Consider the following 26994-nt stretch of genomic DNA (forward strand, 5'->3'; position numbering starts at 1 on the left):
CATCTAGTAAAAAATCTATTTTTTCATATTACAATGAATGTTACAGGAAAACAAAATATCACAATGTCAGTTTTCTTCAGTACTGTTTAGCTTCAGTTCATAGACACTACATGATGGTTGGGGATGGGGTGTAGTGGGGTCTACAACATTTTTTATTGGACCGTGCCGTGGTATGATTACAGAATTTGCCAAAGTCCATTCTTGGTTGTTCTTCTTTCCAGGCATCCTGTACATTAACCCATCAGACCTTGGTTGGAACCCACCAGTTTCTAGCTGGATCGACAAGAGATCTGTCCAGTCAGAGAAGGCCAACCTGACCATACTGTTTGACAAGTACCTGCCCTCCTGCCTGGATGCTATTAGATCAAGGTAACAGCTCACCAGCAGCTCTGAGCCACTATGACATTAAACACTTGCAGTCATGCTGTGACGCGGGATGTTGGGATATGACATAACACAGGGAGGAACTGTGCTAAGTGGGCGTGTTGGACCGGGGCAAACAGGGAGTGACTCAGTAGAACTGGATGCCATCCTGCATTCTGCACAGGACCACTCGCCTCCTCCAACACCTCCATCACTACTGTTATTGGAGCAGACAACAAAAACAGGAAGCAGAGGAGGGAGACGGAGAGGAGGAATATTTTGTCCATAGTGCAAAGCCAAAAATCCCTAAAATGCACCACTGTATCATAGCTCATACATTTGTCATCTGGTTTCTTGGAAGTAAACAGACATTTTAATTAATCAAAAAGCTGTGTTTGTTCTGTTACATATGCAAAACTAGAAAAGCACTCAGAGAGCCCAGTACTCTGCCAAGGCTGCTCAGTTGACATATTATTTCCAACGGATGAAATGTTTAATAAAATATGACCTCGTGCTGAGCACAGGCATGTGTTAAGCATGTGCATGTTATATATGAATACCAAATTGCGTGTAAATTACACTTATGAAGGTGTGTTGATCATTTCATCACTTTTGGCAAGCCTTTGTTTTGCTCGTGTTAAAATAACAGTTACCTCCATGTTTTTATTTTGAAGGCGGATTTTTAATGTTTTGGGCTTTCATTTTGTAACCATTCCAGCGGCACAGGAAGTGTTGTCTAAGAAGTGGTTACTTGCCATGACGAAGACATTGCCGAACAGAAAGGTGAATCTGAGTTGACAGAACGTGTGTGGCTGCGGTTTGCTATGAGCTAAATATGTAGCGGTCGGCAGGAATTGATGAGAAACATCCTACAGTTTAATCGCTTGTTCCTTGTATGATTTCCAACTGATAAATCATGGTCAATTTGTAGGAGGATCGCAGTCATGTGATCGTCAGCGGGTAGCAGACGGTGCAGTGTTCATGTCATGGTTACAGCCACGCTGTGCAGGCAGCTGTATCTGGCAATGGGAAATCTTTAACAAAGCCGTGAATCCACATTATAAGCCACATCAATGCTAAAATTTAATCACTTGGTCCTTGTGTCCATTCTGACCATCCCTGAAAATTTCAGCCAAATCCGTTGGTCTGTTTTTCCGTAATGTTTCACACAGACATATTCACAGATTCAGGTACACCGGTGTCACATAACTCCACCATTTCCTTGGCGGAGTAAAGATGTGCCACACAATTCAAAACTACAGAAGGTGGAAACATAATTTACCATTTTATTTTATTCTGTTAGCACAAGTTAGCACAGAAAGCATATGAACAGTAATGCTTGAATACTGTGACGTAATGTGTCTGTCTTTGCCCAGGTTTAAGAAGATCATCCCTATCCCTGAGCAGAGTTTGGTCCAGATGCTGTGCTACTTGCTGGAGTGTCTTCTGACTCCAGAAAACACTCCATCAGACTGTGCCAAAGAACTTCATGAGCTCTATTTTGTCTTTGCTGCGGTCTGGGCCTTTGGGGGAGCCATGTTCCAGGACCAGGTACTGCATGGGCCTCTGGGCATGTGAGAGGCTTACTAAGTGGTTGCATAAAGTGGGAAAAAAATGAGGACATAACTGAAACAGCTGAATGATTTTTTTTCTCATAACTCCTTCCTGAAAGAGTTTCTTGCAGTTGCATTATGGGTATTCCTTGGTATTGTTCAAGCCCCAGTGGCTTTTAGGCAACTCAAGTTTGTGTCTCTATATATGAAAAGTCATTTGAATTTTATTTTCAGTCAAAGAAATGGCAGGTTTTTTAAAACGGAGAGATCTCCATCTGAGAATGAAGTGGACTTCATTCCCGCTCAACAGCACACAGGCTGCCTGAATTTAAATCAGCGGGAGAGCCGTGGCGAGCAGTTGCTAAGCAATCCAGTTAGTGCCGTACAGTAAGCGCGTCCATCTAAGTTATGGGATAAAACTGCTCTCCTCTTGGTACAAATGTACTCCACTTTATTTTCCCATCACAGATGCATTTAAATGCTAAGTGGTTTTATTGACTGGAGAGTTGGTAGTGAATAGAGGAGACAGGTACCAAGGGGTGGGGAGGCAGAGAAGAAGGCGAGGAACTGCCAGCTAGCAGGGGATGAGGCTACTTCACTGTTTGAATCACACAGATGGATAGATAGGCCTGCCATCTCTCATTTTCTACCCTTCAACTGCTGTAGCTGTTTCTCTATATTGTTGCCATTTATTTGTCCTCTGGTTTGTATTCACACCAGCATAAATCAAACGCATAGATCCATAGCTACTGTATGGAGGAGAAAAAGCAGAGAGGAAGTCATTTTAGAGTATTGACTGCTTGCCTACCCTCTGTGTCTCTGCGTGTGTGCTCTGTGTGAGCGTAGTTGGTCGACTACAGAGTGGAGTTCAGCAAGTGGTGGGTGGCTGAGTTCAAAACAATCAAGTTTCCATCCCAGGGCACCGTGTTTGATTACTACATCGACCCTAAGAGCAAGAAGTTTGAACCCTGGTCCAAGATGGTGCCCAAGTTCCAGATGGATGCAGATGCACCACTACAGGTACAACACCCTGTTAAAGAATAGACGAATGCTATTTTTGATTTTTTCTTTTTTTTTCTTTTTAGAGATCTTTGTTGCTTTTCATGTGCTGGACATATTCTTCCCATAATATTTTACTGCATTAGAAAAATACTTAAGGAGTTACTTTTCTGATCTGCAGGGTCTATGGTGACAGGCTTAATTTAATATACAAAAACACTGAGGTCAACTTTGATGATTATTTTCAGTATACATGTCTTTTATGATGAGATTGAATTTTATGAGACTTTGTTGTTTTTTATTATCACATATTCTATTCATTCATTATTGTACTAATAGATTAAACTTGCACTAGTTGCTATTACTTCAGTCCAGTTCAGTACAGTGTGATTTAGCATCTCTTAGTTCACTGTTTTGGTCTCAGCTCTTATCCTTGTTTCAAGTTACAATGATTAAAAAGCTCTGACATACCCACAAAACAGCAGACAGACAAAGTAGGCATTGTACATCAAGCAGCAAAGACCCAGTTACATGTCTCAAAGGTTGGTGATACATACAATAAAATAAGAATGATCACATTTGAAGAATGCTAATGATATGCTTGAGATTATTCAGAAACAGTGTATTTACTGCACAGTGTGTTTGCAAAAAGTGCTGCACAGTACATATCTTAGTTACAATTAAAACCACTTATCTCTTTTTTAAAATTTTGTTTTCTATAATGTGTTTATTATGGAAAATGAGTATAGGTGTCATTATAGTTATCTCTTTGATAAATATTGGTTCAAACTTTTAAAATTCTTGCAGTTTTTTTAACCTTTAGTGTCTTAAAAAAAATTTATATTTGAATTATTGATGTGTAGATCCTTATGCTTCTATATGGTTTCTGTCTGTACAGGCATGTCTGGTCCACACTACAGAGACCATTCGAGTGAGTTACTTCATGGACCGCCTCCTGGAGCACCGTAGGCCCGTCATGCTGGTTGGGAACGCTGGCACTGGGAAGTCTGTACTGGTTGGAGACAAGCTGGGATCACTGGATGGAGAGAAATACATCATTAAAAATGTCCCGTTCAACTATTACACTACATCTGCGATGCTCCAAGGTAGGAAACCATGCATATCATGATCAGGATTCACACAATAACCATAGAACACCTAGAACATCATTGGCCTGTTACTCACATGTCTTGATCACATTAATGGAGTTCAAAAGCAGTGCTGACTATATAAGGGCAGACATCACCATATTAATAATACTTGTGCCTGTTTTCTGCTCAGCTTGCGCTTTACCCTGAGTAGAAAGAATTGTTCCAATTTAGAAAATTTCAAACAGGACTATGTGCTTTATTTTTTTATGCTGAAACAGATTTCCCCTATCTCACTATCTGTAGACTTCAAGTGAGACAAAGATCCAAAATATTGTCTAGTTCACAAAGACAGATATTGGTGGGCGTTGTACATTGTTACCGCTGAATTTCATGTTGATCTTACTGACATTGGGCCTCATTCATGAACGCGTTCGTAGAAAAGCGTTCGTAAGAACGGCTTTAAGAACTCCCAAGAGAAAAGTACGTTGGATTCACGAAGCGTTCTTGACAAGCCAAATCTGTTCTTAGGAGGGAGATGCGCCGGATTCAAGAACAGTCTCTACGAACACCCTCCCCTCTCATTAACATGACATTTACATTGTATTGACTTGTAAATGTGAAAGGTACACCCTCTAAACTTCCTTATAAGGCAGCAGCAAGAGAATGTTTCAGACACGTGAGCACTGGAGTGCAGGTGAAACTCCGCCCACCAGAGTGATGGTCATTTCTGCAGATGACAGAGCTTCAAACAGCCAATAAAGTCTGACCTGAGACAGCTAAACTTTTATACTCAGAAAGGGTGTCTGTCGTAATAAAACACCCTCTGCCTCTGCTGCAGTGACAGGTAAAACTGCCCAGGCCATGTCCGCCTTGTCTCCCCGGTCAGCACGCGCGTGCACACCGGGGCGTGTGCACGTGGCGGCGGTCATCACACGTGCACGTCGTAGTGGTCATTGCGCTTGTACCTCCCACAGACCTCCAAACACGTTAATGTGACCAAGTGCAGCTTCAGATCTAAAATCTGATTTTGAGTTTAACTGGCACTGAACTATAAAACCATTGATCACTAAAATTCACTTGAATAAATCTAGTTTTAAATTAAATAATTTGTGGTAATATTTGAATCATTTTAAGAAAGAAATTCACATTTTTGGATCAGTTTTGACTGTAACAAAATTCTAAAAGAGCAGATTTTTTGTGTGTAAGAGTCCTCCTGAGTGTTCTTAGAATTTGTTCTTACTTTTAAGAACAGGTCAGTTAAGAACACGTTCGTGAATGCCAGAAATCTTCTTAAAAAGGCTCTAAGAACAGATTTGTTCTTAAGAATGCTTCATGAATGAGGCCCATTATTTTTAGTCTAAGAAGAGGCTGTGGTAGAGGCTAGCCATATAGGAAGATGATATCTGTATTAATTCTTGTCAAGTTGTTGATGGTTTCTCAAAGCAGCAGAATTAAATTTGAATGTCTAAGATGCTGACCTGGAATGAGGCTAACTACATATATATATATATATATATATATATATATATATATATATATATATATATATACATATAAGGCCCTCTGAAACAAACTTTGTTTAGTTTAAAATAAAGATGTGATTTGATTTCTACAGCCAAAATATACTTAAAAATGGATGATGATGTTGCTGTAGCTCTCTTGGTCATTATATAATGGCAAAAGACATGCAATATTACTGATAATACACTTGATATTGGAGCTGGCAAAGTCCATTATTATTATCTATGTTGTGACACTTCAGACTTCTTTATTACTTATAAAAATGGTTTTCAGCCTTTTTGCTTTTGAACCATTAATGCAAAGAAATTTGTACTTACAAACCCGTGTACACGTCTTTGAGCTGTTAATAGTTCACCTTAAATGTGACTTTTTCTAAAAAAGAAAAAAGAAAAGAAAAATGCAATATGTGCAACAGAGTAGTTTTTTTCTGATATGGTAAGCATCAGTAGCAATGTTTTTATGACTTAATTTTATGTACATTGGCAGTATCATATAATAAGTCATTGGAAATGGTAAAATTAAAAAAAAACACATCTCCAATTTCGCAAAAAAGTTTTTATCTTCACTTAAGGTGTGTATGTTAGATCTTTGAAAACATAATTGTGTTTCATAGGAGATGGAGATGACCTTCTTTGAAAAAGTTCTGACGTAGCAAACGTTTGACTCACGACTGATCATCTGTTTCTCTTCTTTATCTTTTTATCTTTGGCTATATTCCAAACTGCAGACTTTTTCAAAATGTAGTGCAGCAGCCCTCACAAAGTTTCAAACAGTGTGCATATAATTAAGGCACACTATGTTGTAATAATGCTCCATTAATTTTGACTTTTGCAGTCTGTATCGTGAAATGTGCTGTCACCTGTTTGTAGCACAGGGAATTGTGGGTCAGAATGGCCAGAAAAGCCTGCTGGTGTACATACTGCAAAATCAGACTGCATGTAGAAGGACATCTGTGCATTTCTGGCAAAAACATGGGACACACTGAGATATGAATTGAAGCATACGAAGTCTTTTGCTGGTATGCTACATAATATTGTAGTTTGGATATTGAAACCCACCTTTTCTTTTGGACAGCATGAAACATGGCTGATATCAGCCTGCATGAAAGAACAAATACAACTTGTCTGATTTATAACAATCCCTCAAGACCTCTCTCAATTTCAGCAAGTTTTCTTCATTTATTCGTCGTCTTCTTCGAGGTCTTCGGCACGAGCAAATCACTGGTTTGTTTCCAGCTTTTTGCATTGTTCATTACAGGCATGTGCAGCCATGTGGCCGACATCATTACCCTCTGAGAACACGATGCGATCTAGTTTATTCACTTTAAAACAGTGAATGCAAACAAACCCGAATCAGATTTTTGTCTATTTAAATTTTTCGCTACTATATAGAAGTTCACATCAAGTTCACTTTACAATATTATGGAAACACAGCTCCTGGTTTATGCATCCTCCAACCGAAATCGAATCTCCCCACCATCACCCCTGAGTCCCCAGCTCTTAACTACTCCATAAATACAGCTATTCAGTTATACCTTTCGGTCACTGATTCTCTCTTTCCCACATTTGTGCTCTCTGCTCCATCATTCATTTCCTACACAGCCGTGTTGGAAAAGCCCCTTGAGAAGAAAGCGGGGCGCAACTATGGACCTCCCGGCAGCAGGAGACTAATCTACTTCATAGATGACATGAATATGCCTGAAGTGGATGCATATGGAACGGTCCAGCCTCACACACTCATACGCCAGCACATGGACTACAACCACTGGTAAGGCTCCATCATTTGACATGCAGCTGTGCAGAATATATGTATGAGCAAGCATACATGCCTGTGCTGTTTGAAGAGGGAACATTATGCACAGATTGTGGCTTTAGTGGTGATTTTTTTTTAGAAAATACCACTTCAGAGGTGGGTCTATTCCTCACTTTAATTACTTCTGTGATGGACAGCTTCAGACAATTTCTCCATGTATTAACACAGAAAAGGATCATTGAGATAATGGAGTGCCAGCAGCTGATAGATGTAATACCCTAATAATTCAGAGCAGCTTTTCCACTGAAAACTCCTTCCTTTTAGCATGCAGAGTGATCCCCTCCTCACTATCAATACGCTACAAATTTTATGAGTGTCAAAAGTCAAATGTGGGAGCAGGGTTGTGTGATTCCTCGAAAAAAGGATTTTGCTGCTCATCTCTCTTGACACAGTGAGGCCATTCTAAACATGGTTCCACTGCGTCAGACACAGGCTGACTGGTTTAGACACAGTCAGCCCATTAGAGATATGCTAGGAGGATTTCAGGTATGAAATTGAGAGGAAGGAGGATGCTACTGAGCCACGCCAGCTTAAGTGGGAGCTGAGGCATCCATATCGGCAGAAGCATGGCGAAAGTGTGCATGTGTGTGTGGTTGTGTGTGTGTGTGTGTGAGATTGTGAGCGAGGGTGTGTGTGGGTGTTTGTGTGCATACAGAGCTGTTAATGATTTTTTTTTGGCATGTCTGTGTGTCCGTACTCCCAGGTATGACCGTAATAAGCTGCTTTTGAAGGAAATACACAGCATTCAATACGTGTCGTGCATGAACCCCACAGCTGGCAGCTTCACTATTAATCCACGACTTCAGGTACACACACACACACACACACACACATAAAGCTTGGCCTCCCAGCACATTGTGTTCCACTGGTTATGCAACTCACTGCTGAGGTTTTATGTGCACTCATTCACCTTGCACATGCTTTCATAGACAGTCCTTTCTTTATACTTGTCTCCCAAGATTAAATGAGGTACCATTATACATGACATCATTTGTTCATTAGTATTTTTGTCACTCTTTGAACCACTACATTATTTGGCTGCTTGTTTCCTCTGTTGGTTCAGTTGTCCATGAATTCATTGGCGTGGTCCTTTATGCAGAGTTGATTGGATTTTGACCAAACTGAGGAAACATCCTTTCCACGATGTCTGAACATAACAATAATACAGCACTTATGAAATTACACCGATTTGCCCAGAGGTAATGACACATTCATTTCTTGTTGATTTTTTTAGGTTGCACAGTATCACAGACTGAAGTGATCTGATGTATGAAAAGAAAAAAAAGTGAACTGCCAAAATAATTAGCTTTCTAGTTTTTCAGCGGTAGAAAAGGAGGTAGTAGAGAAGTAGGGCTGGGCGATAAATCGAATTAACTGGATTAATTCACCTTTTTAAAACCTGACGATTTGAAAATTTGCCAAATCATAAAATCGAGGTGAGCTTAAATATATAACAATACAGATGCTTCCTCTTTCAAAACTTGTGCACTGCGTTTGCTTCCGCCTCTCATCTCCTTCCGCCAAAACACTCACATTCCCGTCATGGAGGACACAACAGCAGACGAAGAGTTGGTCACGAGAAAAGGGCCTCAAGTTACATCGATTATATGGAAGTGGTTCGCCTTTGACAAGACTGACACAGAGCAAACTACAGTCATGTGCAAGGTTTGCAAAAGTACTGTGAAAACGAAGAGTAGCAGCACAACTAACCTCTTTCAGCACTCTGGCAGAGGCATCCTAAAGAATGGGAAGAGTGCTTGCAGCTACGGGAGTGCGGCAGGGCTAGCACTAGCCATAGCAAACAGACCGCAAAGAAACAACAAAAATCGATTAAAATCGTAATCGTCCAAGATGACTAAAAAAAATCGAGATTTTATTTTTTGGCCATATCGCCCAGCCCTATAGAGATGCTTGCTGGGTCACAAATGATTGCATAGACAGAAAGTTAAAAGCAACAGAATATCTTTGTCTTACGCACATCTCTGTCAGCTGCCATGTGATCAGCTGTTTTGCTGCACACTGTCAGTCCCAGATGCAGAGAATCTTCTTAAGCAAGTGTGAGCAGCAGCAGCTCAGCTGCATTTAAAGCAGACACAGAAACAGCTTAGAAATTTAGGACAGGCCAAACCTTAGTCTTGGTAACATGATCCATCTTTGTGGTGTTGTGAGCTCATGAACGACACATTCCAGCAACATGGGAGACTTTTGTGAATTTGCTGAAAATGGTCACAGTATAAATGAATGACAGTGCAAACCCACAAAGTATGACTGAATACAGGGCAAACATTGTAGCAGACATGGTGGAAGAGTTTAATTTTTTTTAAAATCTAGAAGAAAAGAAATGGCTCCTCAAAGTCAGTGAATTATTCTGTGGCTTGTGTATTATTGATAGTATGGCACATGACATCTACTTAAGCACAAGGGAAAAGCTGGTATTTAAAAATGACCAAGCCAGCACACGGTGAGGTGTGAGGCTGTGAGAAACAAGGATCAAAACCTGCTGACAGGAAGGTCAGAGATGTTGCCACAATAAGCTCTCACCAGAGCAGGGCATTGTGGAGAATATAGTTGAAAGAGGATATGAACAGCTGCAGGGTTTAGATGAGAGGACAATGCTACAAGCTCAGCTGAGATTCAGACTTCTTGTACAGTTTTCAATCTTTGCAACAACAGAAAGACGTTATCCCTGAACCCTCTCATCAGATGGTTGATTAACAACAGAAGAGAAAAGAACAAATATGGTTGGGCTCCCTCTATATTGTTCCTGTAACAAAAAAAGACTTTTTCATCCAGCAATGAAGAGGATGGAAGTAGTGTTTAATACCGATCTAAAGTATACGATACGAGAGAGCTCAGTGATCTGCAGGTGTTTAGTTTACTTTGTGATGGAGAGGAGAAGATGAAACAACAAGGTACATGGAGAGATTTACAGCAGGGAACTTTGTAGCTTTGTGTCTGTCAGTGCTACAGGTATGATGGGTGTGCTCATGCTAATACATGATCAAGAACAATCCACCAGAAAGAGCAGTTGTTGTTGAGAGAGGATTTTGAATGCGGTTTTGATTGAAGGTGTCCTCTGTGTATATTCTCTTTTAGAAAACTATGCAGCTCATAATCTGAGTCCACCAATTTTTAAAAGATTTCAGCCATCAGAAAAGATACGACGACCGAGCAGCCCCTGCTACTGTACTACGCTCTGAGTGCTTTCCTAGTTTATTAATGTTTGCAGCAGATTCTGGATTTCATTTACATTTGACTGAAAGTTTTAGTTTTCATTGTTTTATTGTTGTCCAGAAATAACTCGTGAAATGGCACAAAGAACTTGTGTCTAGAGCAAATGCTGTATTCAGCTTGACTTTTTGAATCTGAATAATTTATCAGCATCTGATCTGACGTAAATGACTTAACCAAAAATGTAAACTCCTGTAAGCTTGATTCGAAAAAAAAACAACTTGTTTTTTCAAATTGAGAGTAAATTAAATTCGTGCCACAATTCTGCTTTTTGCCAGTGTATCCAATGGTATTTCCTCGCTAAAAATATCAAACCACTGACTCACTAGACAGATAGTGATTCAGTTCATGACCAGATTATGCATTTCCTTAGCCTAGCTTAGCTAGACTTTGTATTCCCGTTATAAGGGATATACGGGAATACGGTCTAGCCCTCCTCCATTGACACATTTTGACAGGTTTTCAAGCTCAGAGCAGATCAGACCGAACCAATCAGAGCACCAGAGGCGGGAGTTAACGATGCGTCATCTTCAGGGCCGAGATTACCCATCTAACACCTGTGCACCTCCCGCATACAAACGAAATGGCGACCGCAACAGAGCGAGGTTTCTCTCGTGCGCTTTCCTCTGTTTTGCACGGGCTAAATTTGTCCTTAAAACTGGTCGCCATAACTGTTTGGACTACTTCTTCTTCTTCTTCTTTGAATTCCGGCAGGCTGTACGATAGAATGCGTAATGCTGCCCTCCACTGTTGAAAGGGAGAACTTAGATTTTCCTCAGGACCCCTGTACGGCGAAGGAAGCTGTTAAAACTACACAACATCATGGTGGAAAGGCAGTTGTTAGGTCACTTAGTGATTGCGTCACACATGCGTTACGCTGATTGGCTCTCTCCAATTCAAGCTGTGATTGGTAGTCCCGCCTCTGGGCTAGATTTGGTTCAATGGAGCAGTTCCAGACTGACTTTATGTGTATTTGTAATACACAATATAAAGGCTGTCTGGTCCCCAGGCAAGCATTTCCTCACCTTTAACTGTAAACTCAGACGTTGGGCAGTGGGTTGTTCGATATGAGCTGTGTCCAGCTCCAGGAGTTTTTCTTCTGTATCTTCTTTATTTTGAGCTTCTGAAAAGAGAAAGGTGGCATGTTTTCATTTTGCTTCCAGAGCTGTGAATTCATCTGAAACATATTAGCGCTACAAATATCAGCTGAGTCTGAGGCAATGTATCTGGAGGTCAGGCTATCGGGTTTGGACAGGTGGAGCCTAAATGCAGAACGCTGGAGGCAGGCAGAAAAGCAAAACACAAGGTTTACTCACAGAAAGCTGCTACAAGATTACAAAAAAAATGCAGTCAGACAAAACACTAAGAGCAAGCTGAGGCAGAGTCTAGGGTAGACTTTCCAAAAAGGAAGCCAAAAAAAGAAAGCTGAGAAACAAATTGCTGGAAGGCTATGGCATAAAACAACACAGACAATCTGGCAACTCGGTGTTGGGAGGCTGGAGGTAGACAGACTGAGGGAGTGGATACAGGTGGACTGATCGACCTACTGGGAGCAAATAAGGTAGGTATAATGGGCAGGAAACTGGGTGCTGAGGGAGACATGATACCAAGAATTAATCACATGGAATGAATGCCTGAATCAATTCCTGACGTAAACCATAAAAAGAAATCATGACACAAACTTTTAAACAGCCATATTTGAATTTAAAAGTCACACTTGCTGCTGAAAACACCCACAAGGTGACCCTCGGTTTTAGCGTGAAAGGGGATGCATCATTAGTGAGGAACAACATGTTTACTGTTCCCTCATTTATGCTCTCCCTCCACAGCGGCACTTCTCAGTCTTTGCCCTGTCGTTTCCTGGAGCTGAAGCCCTGAGCACCATCTACACCTCCATCCTCTCCCAACACCTGAGAGCAGAGGGCTTCAGTGCTGCCCTACAGAAGAACTGCCCCACCCTGGTCCAGTTAGCTCTGGCCCTGCACCAGAGTGTCTCCTCCGCCTTCCTCCCCACTGCAGTCAAGTTCCATTACATCTTCAACCTGCGAGACCTCTCCAACATATTCCAGGTGACACATGCATAGCTCTAGGAAGATTTGTTTTTTCTTTTATTGTAGGATAACAGCCTCAGGTTAACCAGTCACAGTAACATACCAGAAGTTACCTCAAAAAAGTTTGACACTTTTCACCTTGATTTTATTTCACACATGCTGTTCATAATATTATGCTGCTCTCTCTGTTTCTACAGCTCTGCTTCTCATAGGGGAAGAAGCGGGCTGCTATAACTAATTTCTCATCTAAATGATTATTGATTTACGAGCCGGCTCTGAAAGCCAGAAATAAGTCTGAAATAAGTGTAACAGAAAATAGAATGGATTTGCACTTCCACGGCTGTTAGTGATGATTTAATGTATTTAAATGAATATAATATCAGAGCACAGAGGCTGACAAGGGAGAGGCTTTTGGGGCAATATTTCTGTCAGAATCCTCCACGGCTTCATGGAGGGCAGGCTCTCTCTTTTAACACAGTCTGTGTATAATTAATGCTTTAAGCCACTCAGCTATAAGAACTTCATTTTTCACAATTTCATCTAAGAGTTTGCAAAGAGGGTCCTGAGTTCTTACTATACTGTAGTATGCAGAGAGCATATACACTATCTTTCAAAAATTTTGGAGTCACCCACACAATTTCCTGTTTTCCGTGAAAACTCACACTTTTATTCATGTGCAAACACAATTGCACAAGGGGTTTCTAATCATCAGTTAGCCTTTCAACCATAGACTGTATTATGCAGTCTATGCTTTCAACAGGATTAGCTGACACAATGTAGCATTAGAACATAGCAGTAATGGTTGATGGAAATGTTCCTCTGTACCCCTATGTACATATTCCATTAAAAATCAGTCATTTCCAGTTAAAATACCAAATTAGCAATGTCTAGACTGTATTTCTGATTAATTTAATGTTATCTTCATTGAGAAAAAAAAGTTTATGTTTCAAAAATAAGGACATTTCTATCCCAGACTGAACTGTAGTGTGTGTATAATGTTCTACAAGTTTATATTCACCTCTTTACAGCTGCACTAATCAGTATTTGATAAATAGACAATGGATCACATGGCTATACAGAATGTAAAAGAGTCTATAACAGTGTGGACTCTAAACAACTCATGAACAAGGGAGGTTAGTTAAAAGCAAAAACTTCTTGGATGGAAGGGGAATCATAGAAGGAGGTACACACTTAAATTAATTCATGCTATGTATAAAGTTCTCCACATCAAATATTTAAATTCCTGAAGTCACTGTAACATATCAATAGCTGAGCAATACATACAGTTTTGTTCCTTCATTTGTGTCAAATGACAGAAAAACATATACATGCCTCCTCTTCTCTCTTCCTTAGCTTTCTCTTCCTGACTCTCTCTTGCTGATTCAGCTGCCACACTAGCAATAGTTAAAGCCTGGGAATATGTGAAACAAATGAATTGGATAGCTAATAACCCTGGTCAGTGCTCGAGTCAGGTTGGTGCAGGTGGATTACTGCTGAGTGAGCCCAGCCCCAGCGCATCCCTGCAGCAGGCTCTCATGTGCACCTCGTATGACAAGCACACAGAGAGGACAGGTAGAGAGACAGACAGGACCAGTTAAAACTTAATGGATTTTGCGATGCTCCACCAGCACACTGATGCAGTGGCCCACCAGGATTTGTCCTGGCTATCCTTCCTAGCCAGGCTCCTTACATGCTTACCAACAACTTATGTGCAGAGTTGGCCATGCCAGGTTGACAGTACTGTGCTGAGTCCATGCAGTAGGTGGACAAACTCAACAAAGTTAACTTGATTGCATCAGTTTGAGACAATTTTTTTTTTTTTTTTTTTGCGGAGTGATTCATGATCCTATCCATTTATAAATTCAAAAAGGAGCCATTCACAGATGAGTTCATTGTCTTTGTGTATGTAGGAGAGAGAGAGAGTGGGAGCCAGAGGCCTGTGTGAATCAATGTGCTACTGTCGGATAACAAAAAATCTGACTCATTTTACATAGTAAAAACATAGAAACTCAATATGTGGCAGTTAGTGTTGATATGGTGGTGGGGTGCCACAAATAAATCAGTATATGGGAAACACAGTACTCGGCAGACAAACAAAACAGGCAACTAAATCCAAAAAGGCCATTAGCAAAGAGTTTTTCTGCAATTTTCCACCGAGTCTTTATTTGTTTTTATTGCTGTTATACCGGTTCCTGCTTCCAAAACAAATATGCAGAGATGGAAGGATGTGCAGCTCAGGCTGTGTTTATACTAATTAGCAGACACTATGTAATTCTGCTTTACAACCTGCTCAGACCACTTCTTGTCATGAAGGTGCCGCCAAAATTTGCGCCTTTGGTTGGCAGAGAGACACTCAGACAGAACCCTCTTCAATCTGTTTATCAAAATTAAATTCATAGACACTTTTGTAAGGTGACTGAGCCAGTCTCTCAACCACTAACATGTGTGTAATAAGTATAATTCTGCTTGTAGAACGTCACGAACTACACTAGCAGTAGTCCACACTCTGCAGGAATGTTTAATGTGTATCATCTCTTCTCTGATCTGAGAGAAGCCTATATGCAGTTTTGCATGCAAATTTCACAGCAGTGATAACTTTCTTGTCTAAATCTAACATTGTACCAATATTTATCTGTATATGACTTTTTAAATAACAGAAAATTCAATTTTGTGTGTTTTTTAATGTAAAGAGTGTTTTTAATTCTATTTTTCTGATTTTTAATTAGGGATGAATATTTTACCTATATTTAAACACCTATATATGTATAGAGGAAAGGGAGAGGTTAAATGTATTACACACACACACACACACACACACACACACACACACACACACACACACACACACACACACACACGTATATATATGAAATTTGGACAGTTTTAACATGCAATCCATCCGCTTGTCATCCAGATTTTGCTGAACTGCACTGCTTTGCATGAAAGCTTGTGCTAATTAAGATGCTGGACATACCCATGCTGTGTTTGTGCCCTTTTCAGAAAAAGACAGATATATTCTTCAATGATGAGTCTTCAGGTAGCAGTCCTGTGAAGCTGTACCTCAGCTGTTCTTGGTGCACTGAGTTAAATGTCAATATTAGCATGCTGACATGCACACGATAACACTGCTAACATGCTGATACTTAACGTGTGTATTTGTTCTGTTCATAGTTTGCATTTGCACGCTGAAATGTATTCATTATTTTCTCTAAGTTGAAAGCAGTGTCAATGATAATTGGCTTTATTGTACCAGAGAGAAATTGAATTGGAGTGTCTGCAGAAGCTCCGCCTGACTGTCATCTACCACTACTTGGTTATATTTGGAAGCATTCATGTTGCCATTTGTAAATATCATCTTCCCAGCACCTTTTGCACTCATGCAGCTGCATATCATCACAATCCTACCTCTGTGCTCCACTGTCAGGACTCCACATTTTCTGTGATAGGCCTGGACAGGTTCACATCAAACATGTTGGACTCCATCTGAGATGAACAACCGAGTCATGATCTCATCTGAACAAAGAATGTTCTCCCTTATTCATTGTGCTTCTTTTAGTGCATTTTACCAAAGTTCAATCTTGCAGTTTGGTGCTGAAGAGTAAACAAGGTTTTTTTTTTTTTTTTCTTGGATGCTGTCCATAGCATTTGATGTTATGCAACGCCCTTCACATTGTCTAAATAGTCACAGAAACTCTGATTTTCACTTATAACCTCTGTGCCAAGTCTGAAGCATCTGCCCATGTGTTGTTCAGAGCCATGCAGATCGAGAGGGAAATACACTGTTCCTGGGGTCATTTTGAGGGCAGGGACTGCTTTTTGATGAGTATGGTTCAATCTAGCCCTCTGGATTCCTGCTGCAACTGCTTTTTGACAGATTTTTTTGTATTTTTTTGGATGCCCTATGTTGTGAACATAGTCTGTCTAAAGTATGTTTTTTAATTGTTAATAACAGGAAATACTCTACCTCCCAACTTAGAAATTGTGACATTAATGAGAGATACACTCAATGTAACTTCAAATTATTTGACATTTAAATGTTTACACATTAGTGTACCCACTTTTGTTATATACTATATCTCATATCTCATATTGCAGTCGTGCTGCATTGTTCAAATAAGTAATATTCAGATTCTTTGACATTATTGATTCTTTGACATTATTGTTGATTGAAACCAGGATATACACATTGTAGGCATCCAGAACACCACACACTACTCAGCACTGTCGTCCAGTGATAATTAGGTGCAAAGATTCTGTGTGAAAAAACTGTGTTTGCATACATAAACTTCCATATTTACCTGCAGCTGAGTGTGATGGAGTTCTCAATAGTTTTGCAGGTGCTTGATCACAATCCAAAGAATCAGTCAAAGTAAAAAGTCTAACCAGATGATTTGCACTGGAGAAAAGGTTTGGGAACCCAACTTTTTGCAAGTCATCCTTTTGGGAATGGGAAACTTAATGGGAATTTATCAAGTTGTTTGGACATTTCAGTCATAGGACTGAATTTACACTTAACCTGTAATTTATCTGATCTACTAATGGATTGGTAAAATATTTGTACTGAAAGGATGATGAACCATAACAACTTTCCTAATTTTTCCTGTAGGACCATCATGTCACGGACATTTGTGGTTTTATTCACTGTTACACTCCGTAGTTCGCACCAAAATGGTGACAGCTGTGGTTATGTGGAGAATAAAAGAAGAGCCTGAGGAAGGTGTTTAATCTCTGCCACCACACCTGGCAAATCACAGCATAATGTGGGTGTGATTGTCAGTTGTCAGCCATCAGGAAAGACACAGGCTATCTGACAAGCACTTCATTTTAAGTACACTGAGGCATTTGTGGCAGACTAGAGCTTTCTGAACTTTAAGAATAAAGCCTTCTCACCATCCCCAAGCTCAAGCACTGATGACTTTAAGACTTACCTCCAAGGCCCATGATCACACACATCACTACCTTCAAACAGCAGGGAATTTAGCTGCATCATAACACTTTGAAGCTTGCATTTGAAGAGGCCATTCTGCCTGTTTTGTCAGTCTTCTTTTTTTTTAATTGGCTGCACCTCAAGATGAGTCTAGTTCTGTGGTTACTAGACTCAAATAGTAACCACATAAAGGAAACAACGTCAAAACGTTCTTACTGTTCTGTAGAGAAAATGCAAAGAAAGCAGGTGAAAGGAGCTTGTTCTTCTGGAGCTTGTTTGAAGTGTTCTTTCCTGGCACTAACACTTTAGGATGGGTGCAAAAAAAGTGACCGGCCTCACAGCTCACAGCTTTGCCTTAGCTCCAATTTCCCTGTCGTACCTCTGTGCTTTTGCACCTTCAGAAGTGGGAAAGCATTTGCCATGACAGTACAAACGCTTCCTCTAATGTTGAGCGTGAGGCATAAGTGGTTGTCGGTCAGTGTTTTCTGGCTTGACGTTTTCAGATGTTTTCCTCAGCTGAAATAATTGGGGGACTTTTTTGTTTGTTTGCTGGTTTTAACTTTGGAACTTGGAGATGTAGCCAAAGGAAAAAAGTCTCATTATGATCAACTTTAATGAGCCAGAAAGCTGAGCTCAAAGGCTCTGTGTGAGCCTGCGACAGTCTTTGTAAAGGTGTATTTAAATGAGACGAAAGATGTCGCTTTAGAAAACACACAGGATCTTGAGACTTTTGTTTCTGTTATTTGCTTACAAATTGGTCAGGTTATGGGGCTTTGTTGAATAGTAAGTAGCATTGTTTCTTAACTGTCCCCTACCTGTTTTTCTTTTCTACAGTAGTCTATCTATCCTCGTCATAAACACTGTCTCCATAAATCCTTGTTTTCACTGAGAATTCGGATTGATCTTTAGATGTTCTATGAGTGAAGTACAGTAGCCAATCTCCACTAATGGGGTTAGACATACAGTTTGGCGATCTACTGGTAATGTTGTCAACGAGCTCTGTTTGCCAATGTTCTTCTCTGCCATGACCAGCGGGCATATCCGTGGGCCTGTCTTCTCCGCGTCAGCCTAAATGAGTTTCTCAAAGCTCAAGAGGCGAGAGAGGAGATGAAGGAAAGAGGAGGACAGAGACTAGGGAGAGAAAGAAAGAGAGTACATGAGACTCACAAGAGACTGAAGCCAAACTGCACTGACTGCACAATATGTCTGCATGATGTTCAGTGGATAGTCAGCTGGGTGCATTTGTTACGGGAGAAATATTGTTTGGGGCTCAGAGCAGCTGTCAGGCTATGAGGAAAGCGTGCCTGCCGCGGACAGCTCGACAGACAGACAGACAGACAGATACATGCCGACACCCAGAACTCTCTAATCCCTCTCCTCTGAGTTGAACAAAGCAATGAAAGATCAGGGACAGAGAGGATGAGTTAGTCTTTCAAAGTGAGCTGGATAGAAGGAAAACAAAGTTCTATCCCTACTTAGTTTGTTAGCGCTTTGCAATTTGTTTGATTGGTGCAGTGAATATTACTGTTATATAGAGTTAGAGTGCCATATGGTGTTTTGTTTTGTTCAGGCACGCTTGTACACAATAAATGCGGGGTGTCATGATTGACACCATTAAGCAATTAAATGAAGTAGAAAAAGGCATATATATTAAAAGCCAAAGGATTAGGTCATCCACACTCTCTCATCAGTCTAGAAAATTCTAGCTGAGTTTGAATGTTCAGGACACAAAACCATGCAAATATCCATACACACAGCGCACCTCCCATCTGCACCATTACACAGTGGATTTAGCAGCCAATTGTCACTTTCAGCCTTCTCAGATATGAAAGCAGATCAGATTCAGCTGGCTTTACCCCTGGAGATGAGTCTGTTGATTATAATAAGTTCTGGGGCTGGAAACACACAACATCTGCTTGCCTCTGCCTCCTATGTGGCAGTGCACTGAGGGGAACAAACAGTGCCTTACAAACAGTGCCTTGATGCCTCGCTGTCCCCTTCCTCACCCTATAAGTCACCTGTTATGTGACGCACCTAGATTGCGCCAGGTTCTGCCTGGCTACATCATGAATGTCCCTATGGGAAAGCTGTCACGTCACACAGCCCTCCTCTAGAGACACATTAATCATCAATCACTCATTAAACACTTATCTGCTCAATGCCATGAGTTATTATTTCAATTTAGAGGAGGATGAGGAGCTGTATTATATACAAACAGAAAACACATCTGTTTTTAGTCAGGCTATCTGCTTCACATTGCCATTGTCATCTTGGTATACAAGAAAATAGAGAAATGTCAAAAATGTTGTGAAATGATCATATTTTAATCCAAACTGTGCTGTTTTCCTAAACCCAACCTGGTAATTTTGGTGCCTAAATTTTACCAAGCTTCTAAGAAGTAGTCATTGTTGTGAAAGTGTTCACCAAACTGGGTTATTTATTAAACCTAACCAATCCATGAGTTAAAACTGAAGCTAAACAAGTGAAAATGTGTGAAAGTAATGGTCCCACAGGTTTGGTGTTGGATTTATCACAAAAATCTAATTGATCATGCCGTCTAAAACTCTCTGTCCTTTCCTGTCCAAATAAGCTCGCAGAGTGTCTTAACTGGACACAAAGTCTGCAAACACCAGTACCCCTCAAAAGGAGAACAGCAGGGGATTAAAGGCAGCCAGTTCTATAGGGGAGCACATGCCTCTAACTTTTGGGAAGGAGGCTGACCTAAATATTCCTTCAGGAAAATTGAGTGCATGCCTGATTGTGTCTTAATGGTTGAGAAAGTCTTACCCTTCTCTGTGAGGTCCTGTAGGAATGACAGAATGACAACCACAGAGCACTGAAAACGGATAGCCTGTGACTCTAGATGCCAGCTTTCAAACACCTACCACATATGCTCATAGAACAGCAAGTTGTTGTGTCTCTTGGGCACTAACTTGTGTCAATCAAACTGTAAGGGAAACCCACCGTGCTCAGACTGAACCACCAACGTGCCAGGCCCACAGAGCCAGCCTGTGGATGAAGCGTTTCCCCCCCCTTGCCTAAGAAAGCATATTTATGTTAAGCAGTAATGGCCATGGCAGGCCAGACAAAAGTTAAACTCTTTCTGCCAGCCAGTGCTTCCTTGGCCATTGCAGGGCGACAAGGACATGGGGAGGCCTTGTTCACTCTGGCCAGAGTTGGAGGTATGAGAGCCACTGGTGGAAAAGCATACAGAAGGGTCCCTGTTCACTCATGTGCCAGTGCATCTACCCCCAGTGGGCCTCTCTGATTGTGCAAGGAGAAGAAAAGCAGACTCTGAGCATTCTCCACTGACACATAAATGTCCACAGCTGCCTGATTGAACTGTAACAAAATCCCCTTCACCACATGATGCCTCCAATCTCAATACAGTGGGCTGGCTAGATTGTAGATCCACACCGTAATTCAGGATGCCTAGATTTCCTTGGGTGACTAGATGTCCTGGGTCTGAATTGGAGTCGAGCCCTTCTGTGTTATTCTCAACACCCATTTTGACTGAGTGCAGGCAGCCCATTCTTCCCACACAGGGATAGAGGGCTGACTGCCCACTCGACCTAGAAGCACTTGGACAGTTTGCATTATCTCAGCTGTATGGACATGTGTCCCCAATGGATTTTCGTTATGACAGACAGGATCAATATGTTTTTCAACATCTCTCTTTTTCATATTTTTTGATGGCCTTTAGTCTGCCTGTTTGCACGTGTTGCCGCATTATGCTTGCACTAGTAATTTGAAATGAAGAGCCACTGTGGCTCACTCATAAGAATAACAATGAGCCACAAAAAGCCATAAATTTCTGTGTCAGTGATAGCGGAAAAAATGGAGTCCTTTTTCTGCATTCTGGTGCATTTTGAGGTAAAAAAAAATGCTCAATTAAACAGTTCTATTTTATTTCTACTTATATGTATGTATGTTGTTATTTTCATTTTTTACACTCCTCCTCGCCTGCTCTGAGCATCTGGTTGTAGGCCCAAGTCTAAGTCCTGAATGTCAATATCATCACAAAGTGTGAGTCTATGTCATTTTGCTGAACTTTCAGATCAAAATGTAATGTTCTTTTCGTAAAAAACAGGCAGTCAGGGGTGAAGAAACATTCCCATGTGCATTTGGCCATTTAAAAACCTGTACCTGAAACATGTTCATGATCAAAACTTTTTGACCCATAAAAATATTAATTTCATGTCCAATTTACCACCTTTTCCTCCTATGTCCAATTCTTCAACCCTCACTATGTACCATATCTCACAACTGTAGCATAAACTCAACAAAAACTTCCTCTTTCTCACTTTTCCCGATCGCAAATGACTCGCCTTGTGGCACACCGTTCAGAGATTTCAAGCAGTAAAAACAGCAGGCTTTTCTGTGTTTGGCTGAGAGCGGGTCATTACCCGGGCACGTGATCAAGATTCGGGTGACTCCGACCATTTCCGACGCCTGCCGAGACAAAAAGTTTGTTTTTCTTATATTATCGCTCGGGCGTTTCGAAGAAAAAGTACGTCAAACCATTTTTTGTTGATTTTTACAAGAAAAATAGAGCGCCACTGTGGCTCACATGGTTCAGAATGACTGCGCCATCCAGCAAAACGATGCACCAGTGGTGCTGTGGTGATCGGCTAGCGCAAGCCTAGCCACATTTCAAATACAGAATGCACATGTAAAGTGACAATGCTGAACACAGTGTCTCTGTTTCCATCTGGTGTGCACTGTAGCTTGAATGCTGACCGGGGATCTGAACTCTGCATGGAACACATTCCATTGAACTTGCTCCGAAACAGAGAAAAGAGGGGACAGAGCAGCCAGAGAAGGGTGGAGGCTGCTCTTGCTTCCCCTCTGAGGAGAGGCCATCAGTCCTTTTCCTCCTCCCTGGTGGAGTTGCAGATGGAAGTGGTGGGGCCACTTCAGGTCTGGCCTCAGGAATTTTTTTCCTAACCCACAGGCTGTTGGGACCTCCGGGGAGCTTAAGGGGTCACCTGTGGCTTAGCCACCTTGGGGATCCTGAACACAGAAGCTGGGTGAGGGACAGCCTATGACTGTCGTGGCACTGAGGGAGTGACAGACTGAGACCTCCGTGGTGGGCAAATTTTCAGTGTCTCATCATCTCTTTTCATTTGCTCACATCTCTTCTGCATGGAGGTGACAACTGCACTGAAGAGATGACTAGCTTGTAAGAGCGCCTCTTTTTCCTTGCTTGTCAGCGTGGTGAAATACTAGCCAGTGTGCCAAGTCCTGAAGACCCATGAGACCCATGCCTTTCCTGGTAGCTTGTATGCTACTTTGTGAATCTGGAGACTATGGTCAGTGATAATACTGATTTCTTCACACAGTGTCTTATCTGGTTTCACAGCCATGCCCTCTTCTAGCTCAGTTTGGTAAGTCATCTGCATAGAGGAGGTGCTGAGGGATCTCTCTGCCTGTTTGCACGTGTTGCCACACTTCAAATACAGAATGCACAAATTTGAGGTGAGCCACAAAGTCTATATAGTGGGTACACACAATAAATAATAACACAAACAATAATGTCAACATTTCGTGATATCATCATTCAAATCAGTGGAGAGAAGTGCCATGGGGTTCTTTTAATTTGGTTGGAGCAACATGCTGGTCTGTTGTCTGGCATTATGGTGTACAAACAACAATAAAAAGAAAATACAGATTTGAATCTTCTCTGATTCCCTGGTTTCTTCATTGGTCGCCTTCGCCACTTTGGCAAGTAGACAACCACATTTTGCTTTTTCTGAATTTTGGCATCGACCTGGTAATGAAGAATCAGCTCTTGTGACATCAGCTGCCAACTAATCAGGTTGTAGTAGACATCTGTCTGTCCACATTTTCCCTGTTCACCTTTTGAACATAAATTGTTTATCTACTTTCAGAGGAGTCATAAGTGTCTTGGTGGCCTCCGTCACTAATCTTTTTTTTGCACAGTTACTCAGTTTTTGAGGTGGGCCTTCTCTAGGCAACTTTACACATGTGCCATATTCCTTCCATTTCCCAATGACTGATTTACATGTACTCCAAGGGATAATCAGTAACTTGGAAATTTTCTTGACTTGATTATTCAGTAATCTTTTCATGGAGTTGCTTGGAGCGTTCTTTGGCCATCGTAGTGTAGTTATACCCAGGGGTAATAATGATTGAACCTGCAAGATACAGATGTCTTCATACTTCAATCACTTCAGACACATTCGTTGTCCTCCGATGATCTATGTTTCACTAATTGTGTGACTTCTAGGACCAGGTGGGTCAACAGCTATGTTGACTTCAGTGAATTACTTTCAACAGGGTGAATGCCACTTATTTTACACTATGTATTCCGAATTATTGAAGTTACTTCTGTTTTCACTTTGACATTGAAGAATCTTTTTTGTGATTCTTTTACAAAAGTCAAGGTAACATGACCTTGATTCAGTGTTGGAAAGCAACAAAAGATATTTTTTTTGTAGTTTCCTTTCCAATTTTTAGAGGATTTATCTTAATATCTTAAATAAAATACCTCCACAGTGGAATTTTCAAACATGCTGGTACAAACATTCACTGTCCTTATAAGATTAATCCTACTGACTTGTAAATATGTAGACTGCTATTGAATTTGGTGCACACCTTCATGAGGTCCATCCAGTGGTACACTGGATGGAATTTGTTGATCCTTAGATTTTTGCTGGACAAGTTCTGGCCTCTGAAAGATAAAATTTACTCATAAATCTACACACATAATAGAAATTAGACATATATAGCAAAATAAGTTAAAAAAAATCTTTTTAATAAGAGAAATAAGTGGGGACCTCGACTCAGTCCTACCTCAATCACATACACTGTTTTAAAGCATTCAAATTCACACTATAGAATTGTCCTCATACATATTTCTCCTTTTGTGCTTTCAGACTCTGAAAGTAGTGTGTGAAATTTGGCCACAAATGCTATGTAACCAACAATCATGAGCAAACTTTTTTCTGCAGACATTGTCTATTATTTCACGATGATTAAATTATATGATAGCATGAGCCACAATGATGACAGCTATACTTTTACATATAAATATGTGATGGAGATTCTTTTCTTTTCCAGCTTTTACTATACTGTATAGAGCATAAAATTAATACTGTGAATACTTGGTTATGATAGTGGACATTAAATATAGTAATGTATACAGTACATCGGGAAGAATTTGAGACTCAGCTTTGTTCTTGTTTGAAAATAAGCATATTTCCTTTTCCTTCATTTGTCATAATTTGTCCATGCAACACCTGCCCACAGCACTTCTCCACATGCATTTATACTTTCAAGAGAGTGAGATGAAAGACAACCACTGCCATTATTTTCTGAGTTTCCCTGACCCAACTACTAACAGCTTGTCCACTCAATATCCATCGATTTACCCGCAGTGACTGTGCTGTATTTCCCTCCTTGTTGTGGCGTAAATGGGCCAAATCAGACTCTGGAATGAAACTCTAAGCCTTCTTCTCTCCCCTCTCTGCCCAGGGCATTCTCTTTTGTACTGGCGAGTGTCTGAAAGCCCCTCCGGACCTGCTGAAAATCTACCTGCACGAGTCCAACCGGGTCTACAGAGACAAGCTGGTGGAGGAGAAGGACTTCCAGGTCTTTGATAAGCTGCAGGCAGACACAGTGAAAAAGTTTTTCGAGGTGAGAGTTTTACAAAGTTCAGTGAAGGAAGACAAGAGTGGGGGGTGAGGGTTTGGGGAGCTGGAATCATTACGCTGCCTGCTCTGTCTGGACCTGGACATCAGTGGTCAACACAGCGAAGAGAAAGAGGAGAACAGAAAAAGGAATGTTTGGGGGTTGAGGGTCAGGAGAGAGCTGGAGAGAATATTAATCAGCGTGGTATGGCGGCTGGCTGTCAGGGTCTGCGCTGTCAGTCCGGCAAATTGGAAAACATTTTAATGGTTTTCTGTCCACTGCTCCCTCACTACACTCTCTGGCTCTATCACATGCACACCACTCATGCCACAGTGAAGAACCTGACAAGTATATGTGTACACTCACCCACAGAAAGAGTGGAGAGAATAATCCTGCCCACTCTAGAATATATTACTCACAGCTTGCACCTAATGTAAACTTATGACAATTTACCCTGTGTTACAGAGCAATAGGTAGCATGTTTTCTCACTTTTTTTTTTTTTTACACACAAGTGAAACTGTAGAGGGTTTTTGACTGTAAGAAAGTGTATTTGATACCATGAAAATGAGAACCACACCAGAGCATAATATAGATATGAACTTGTACAAAAAATACATCAGTCATCGCCCCCTACTGCTGCTTTTTGTTTTCAGAGGAAACATGCATTCCTGAGAGACATACAAAATGTCTCCAGTAAAAGGTTTGGGGCCCAACAGTTGCCAGGGTAAAAATGAACTAGGTCACCCTCTGCGCAGCTGTGATATTCAGCTGTGTCCCTGTCCAGACTGTTTAAGCTTAACTCTAATGTTATGCTGACAGGGTAGTGTGTGGCTCTGTATGTTTACCACTGCAATATGTGTGTGTGTGTGTGTGTGTATCCCTCCCTGAGGACATGGAGGAGACTCTGGAGCAGACCAGGGAGATGAACCTGTACTGCCACTTTGCCCATGGACTCGGGGAGGCCAGGTACATGGCTGCAGAGTCCTGGAGCAGCCTCAATAAAGTCTTGCTGGAGGTGCTGGACAGCTACAATGAGGTCAACGCCACCCTAAACCTGGTGCTGTTTGAGGACGCCATGGCTCACATGTGAGTGGAAATTCGAAATGCTGGGAACAATGCAGAGAGAGTAGAGAAAAAAAAAGGTTTTCGTCAGTCTCTTTATTGTCTGTCAAGGACATCAACTGGCATCCCAGGTATTTTAGGATTAACAGTTCCATTTTAGAGAATGTCAAACGTGGAGACAGGCAAATCTGTAAAAAATAAAAAAAGTAGCAGCATATATCATGACAGCCTAATAAGAATGCAGAGTTGAAGTTTAGTCTAAAAAGTGTTTCGATCAAAATATTTGGATCTGTCTTCCAGCTTAGAGAAGCCTGGCCTGCTGATCAGCTTATCTGGAAAAGTTTAAAGCTGGCGATATTCTGTAGATTGTTTGTCGTCACTAAATGCTCTGAAAAACAACAAAACCAAATACATTCATCTTACTAATGAGTATGCATCTAATGCTTGATACATGTCATTCCATTCTGTCAGGGTTCCTTTATTGTTCAGAAACTATTGAAAGCTCATTAGTGAGTGCACGAGGTGACGCATTGCTTTATTCCCATGAACCACACAAAGCAGTTCACTTTGTCCCATTCAAGAATGTGGTGCTGATAATAACAAACGTATAGAATAATGTGATGTGAACAAAATATAAACATTTTGAGGTGGCTTTGATAATGTAAGACACATAATAAGATAATATGTGTGTCACAGCAGAAGGGAGTAGTTTCTAGTAAATAGAGTGAAT

The 26994-nt window shown here is 40.9% G+C and overlaps 1 protein-coding gene across 1 annotated transcript in view; it reads left to right on the top strand.

Annotated features, from left to right (window-relative positions):
- The window catches only part of dnah9 (dynein, axonemal, heavy chain 9), a 213947-nt gene that overhangs the window by 83174 nt on the left and 103779 nt on the right, over nucleotides 1-26994 (top strand). The window contains exons 41-49 of the mRNA XM_051939132.1: nucleotides 222-369; nucleotides 1740-1914; nucleotides 2763-2936; nucleotides 3814-4021; nucleotides 7129-7294; nucleotides 8043-8145; nucleotides 12400-12639; nucleotides 25046-25207; nucleotides 26092-26288. Coding sequence (XP_051795092.1) covers nucleotides 222-369; nucleotides 1740-1914; nucleotides 2763-2936; nucleotides 3814-4021; nucleotides 7129-7294; nucleotides 8043-8145; nucleotides 12400-12639; nucleotides 25046-25207; nucleotides 26092-26288 — 1573 coding nt within the window. The remainder of the gene's footprint in view (nucleotides 1-221; nucleotides 370-1739; nucleotides 1915-2762; nucleotides 2937-3813; nucleotides 4022-7128; nucleotides 7295-8042; nucleotides 8146-12399; nucleotides 12640-25045; nucleotides 25208-26091; nucleotides 26289-26994) is intronic.

Source organism: Acanthochromis polyacanthus, chromosome 19 (genome assembly GCF_021347895.1).
Source record: "Acanthochromis polyacanthus isolate Apoly-LR-REF ecotype Palm Island chromosome 19, KAUST_Apoly_ChrSc, whole genome shotgun sequence".
Lineage (NCBI taxonomy): Eukaryota > Metazoa > Chordata > Actinopteri > Pomacentridae > Acanthochromis > Acanthochromis polyacanthus.